Genomic DNA, 4,392 nt, shown 5'->3' on the forward strand with positions numbered 1-4,392 from the left:
CTTGATCGTTGGTGGTAAATAAAAATCAAAAGACCAGTTTCTTCTGATTTGCTTTGACAAATTCATTGTTGGATGTGGAATTTTTCTTCAGAAATGTATTAAAATAAAGTGCAGATGGAATTGAGTCCTCTATGATGGTGCTAGACTCCTAAGAATTTTCATTTTGTTGTTGGTCATCTTAACTACATTTACAGCACAGCCTTCAAGTTAATGAATCAATCAATGTTTTTAAGCTGCTTCTATGGTCTAATAATTGACAAGATCACACATGTTCGGTATTTTCTGACGGTACAAACAGAAAATTGAAGAATATATATAAGGGGAAGCTTAAAACTATACCATCTAACTTCATTACAATTTGTTCCTCATTATGTTCGAAGGTAATAATTTTGTGACCAGTTGTTTTACTGAATGTTACTTTCCCCTTGGAATCAAAACACACCAAAGTTATTTTGAACACTATGTTTCGTACATGTTTTAAACAATATCCATCATACCGCTGACGACTTTCCCTAAAAATGATGTGACGGTTGGTAAAGGTGACTCTTATAGGGAAACTAAACCTAAAATGTGACCACTTCCAGGAGTATTTACCATCTCTCCTAATCATTGTACCACATCTCATGCCGCAGTCTTCGAGTTCTTCACTGATGATTCGTGGCCCTATTTCCCTCTTTTCTTGTTCTTTAAGCAAAGCCAGCCATTGCTGTTTATAAATGGGTGTCAGCCATTCTAAAGGTATTAGACGATCTTGTTCAAGAGTAGCTGTGTCATTCAGATCACAGATGATATGTTGAAACCTCAGTTTTTTAAAAATTGGCTGAAATATTAGTCCTTCTTCACTTTCAAGAAAACTGATGTTATCAATGCGTTTCATGTGCCTGTAAAGCCAGGTGTCGGACTTAGTTAACATCTGCCTCACTGTGCCTTTCCAGGATGGATTAAAATAAAGGAATATCCACTGTTTCAGGGTGGTGTAGATGTCCATTTCCTTTCGCATAACTAGTAAATCAGGTGAAGAAATAAGAAGATACATGAGCTTTGTATCAATTTCCCTGTAAAGTTTAACAGTTGGATGAGTCATCAAGTTGCTGAGAAGCCAGTCAAAGCAGCCTGTCTTTATAGATTTCAGTCCATATGTTTCTGCTGCTGTGTAGTATGAGCACACGGTTTCCCTAGTGATGTTGCTGTTCATGATCTCTTTACATTGCCGGATGACATGCTCCACCTGAAGCAGGCATGCTGCTGCCAAAATGTGAGGCGCTCGCCGGAGTGGTATTGGCAAGTCCTCGTCCCTGTAAAATGACCCAAACACAAAGTGCAAGGAGCCGACATCTATATCCTCGTTCTTAATCTGCAGGTCAACAACACTGTGGGATTCTTTCCAAGTATCTTTTAGCATCTTAGCAAAGAAGGGTGACTGACATAAAAACGCTTTGTGTAGAGGCCATTCTACTTCAAGTGCACGGATTCGAATGTCGGTATCCTTCCCGTCCAAAAATAAATTTTCGTATGCATACTTAGATGATAGCTTCGGTTTTTTCCTGTAGACGATGCCAAAAAGTTGCTGTAGGTTGAGTGCTTGGTTCCGAGATTTGTGGATGTTAGGGGTTGGTGCCACACAGTCCCAAATACCCCGTTTGCGCTTGCGACTGCCAGAGATGTAACTGGGACCTGGATCTGCGTTGTCTTCTGGCTGAGCTGACTCTGCCAAGCCAGAATCACTGCTTCTCAAACTGCTGTGGCTGTTTAGAAGCCCCATGGATGAAGTCACCCAGCACCTCTCAAAGAGACTCGCAGAAGCTTCTCTGCCATGGCATTGCTGACAGGTCCGTGTCAGCCAGTACTGCCTAGGCTAGCTGAATTTCTCTAGCTCAGGCTCAAACGTCACAGAGCAGACAGGCACTCATTCGTCATTGTCTACTATTGCCCTTCTGGAGCAGTGGCCCCGCCCCCTGGCAACAGGCCCCTTTAAAACTATGAAGTGTGATCTAGCTTCTCCCTACTTCAACTTCCCTCCTTCTCCTTCCTCTCTCCTTCCCTCCTCCTCTCCCTTCCCTTCTACCTAATTTCCTTCTTTTTTCCTTTCTTCTTTTCCTTTCCCCATTCTCCTCCTTTCCTCTGCCCCCTCCTTTTCCTCCATGGTTTCTAAACGGGTCACACTATGGTGTTGACGATGACCTCACTCAAATAGTCAAAACCACCCGCCTCAGTCTTTTAAGTCGAAACTTCTTTTCCATAAAGATAATGACCATGTCAAAGCTATCATGATGAGTGTTAAAGATTGTACATATTCCAACTTCCACCCCTGGGGTGCGATAGATCACTTCCTGTCAGTAGTATTGATGTAATATTTACCAACAGCTCTTAGCAATTCAAATGGTAGCCACTCTTATTGCTTATTTTATTAGTCAGTTTTGATTATTCTAAGAGTATTGCTTTCATGTATGTAATAGTATATATATATACATATGCCCAAAATTTCTGTGTATGCTTTGCCTTGTCTATATCGATATAAAGATATTTTGTTTACTTAAGGTTCCTTATACATCCAGTTATTTTATTAATGTGTATATGTATGCATTTTTTTATGTTTTTGTTTGACAGATTTGCCTTTGCCTATTAAGTGACTATGGGACTCTTTTAAATAAACTTCAATTCCTTCAAAACCAAGCAAATTTTTAATTATTTGTTTTTATGTTTCAGAGAAGAATTCCCCCTCAACTGAAATAAGACAAATATCTGTCATGTTTTCTTGCTCAATTTTAGTAGTAAAATTGAACTTATTTTCTATAACTAATTATTAACACTTTACCATTTAGTGGATTCTCATATTTTAAAATCACAGGGCATTTTACAAAAGAGTGTATTTACTGTAAGCCAGTTTATTTTTTTCAAACAGAAAAAGGTTTAACTATGTTCATGTACACATAGAGTAAATGCAGACATTAATACAATAAAATTTACCAGAGACTGTCTTTGAAAGTTGGCTGTATGGGCCATGTCAGGCCCACACACATACAGGATAGACTCTGTCACATTTTTCGTCCTTTTACTTGCAGATTGTGTGAGTTGGGCTTTCTTATCTAGTGTCGTGTCTGTCGTGACTTTTCAAAGCCCACCAATCTCATAGTGACAGGCATGTGCAATGACAATTAAATGCCCAAGTTATTTTTACACAATAGTTTTTGTCTATTTACTAACTATCACAAAATGATCAATGAATGCAGTGTTTGTCAGATGTTATTTGTGGAATCAGTAACTCACATTTCACCCCATTTTCAAATATCAAACTATTCTTTTACTTGTTTTGGTATTGCTTACAATTGACAACTCAAAATTGTTTGCATAGATGGATTAAAATGTGGATACAAGATGGAATAGTTAAATAAAGTCAATTTAACATATTGATCATCTTAACATTTTTGTGATAATATGCTCAAAATACATGCTGTCCGTTACTTGTAAGAAATACAGTGTATTTTATTGACATTTCCTTGTACAAGCGCAGGGATAGTTTTATACCCTGCTTCCTAGAAGCTGAGAAGAAGAAAGGGTTGATAATTTTAAAAAGCATAAAGAACTTAATTCTTTTAGTCTGCATGCATTTTCAAAACTGCTTTGAAGACATTTGCTTTGATCTAGGACATGCCACCTTTCCTAGATTTGTTTATAAGCTCTCCACCTAAACTTGTTAATGCTCTATCCATATGATAAGGTAATAAGATGTTTTGTTAACTTCTTGCTCTTTGTCATCTCTTCTTATAACTCTGATGTTGGTCGTATCTATGTAGTTTTCATAGATCAGAATGGCCTTTTTATTTCTACTGTTAGTTTACAGGAATAATTCGCGAGGATACTGAAGATCCCACCACACTAAACGTCCTCAGGGACTGTGCTCCCAACAATGTTAATATCAGGTTTGGCTTATAGAGGCACCATAGGCCTTTTACCCCATCCAAGGGTCACCTCTTTTATTCTTCATTTATTGATTTTTGTGTTGGGTCTTTATTCTCTAATATGTTCCCAGAAAAGGCTTAAGTTGTGAAAATATTGATATTGACTCTTTATACAGTCACAAATATAAAAATTATCCATCCATGAGGAAAGTTTGATCAGAGATGGGTAGAAAAATGGGTGACATTAGATTAATTAAAGTGTTAACTAAAGCTAAGGATACATTTTAAAAAGTTGTATGTAAACTTATTGCTTTATAATCTCATTCAGAACATGTAAGTTACAAAAGAGAGATGTAGAAGGCAGACATCCTATATGTCTACATAATGCTGCTTCTGAAAGCCAAGCAAAACACATCAAAAAATTCAGTGTCAGATATGAGATACTTCCACATAAATTGTTGGTCAGGAAGTTCCCAGAAGTCTCCAAAACAAT

General features: G+C 37.5%; 1 protein-coding gene across 1 annotated transcript; it reads right to left on the minus strand.

Annotated features, from left to right (window-relative positions):
- Positions 1–262: 262 nt before the first annotated feature.
- LOC142840963 (germ cell-less protein-like 2) lies at positions 263–1,762 on the minus strand. Its single transcript, XM_075957633.1, has one exon. It carries the CDS (start codon positions 1,760–1,762, stop codon positions 263–265), a length of 1,500 nt encoding a protein of 499 aa, XP_075813748.1.
- Positions 1,763–4,392: the final 2,630 nt, after the last annotated feature.

This window comes from Microtus pennsylvanicus, chromosome X, assembly GCF_037038515.1.
Source record: "Microtus pennsylvanicus isolate mMicPen1 chromosome X, mMicPen1.hap1, whole genome shotgun sequence".
In the NCBI taxonomy this organism is placed as follows: domain Eukaryota; kingdom Metazoa; phylum Chordata; class Mammalia; order Rodentia; family Cricetidae; genus Microtus; species Microtus pennsylvanicus.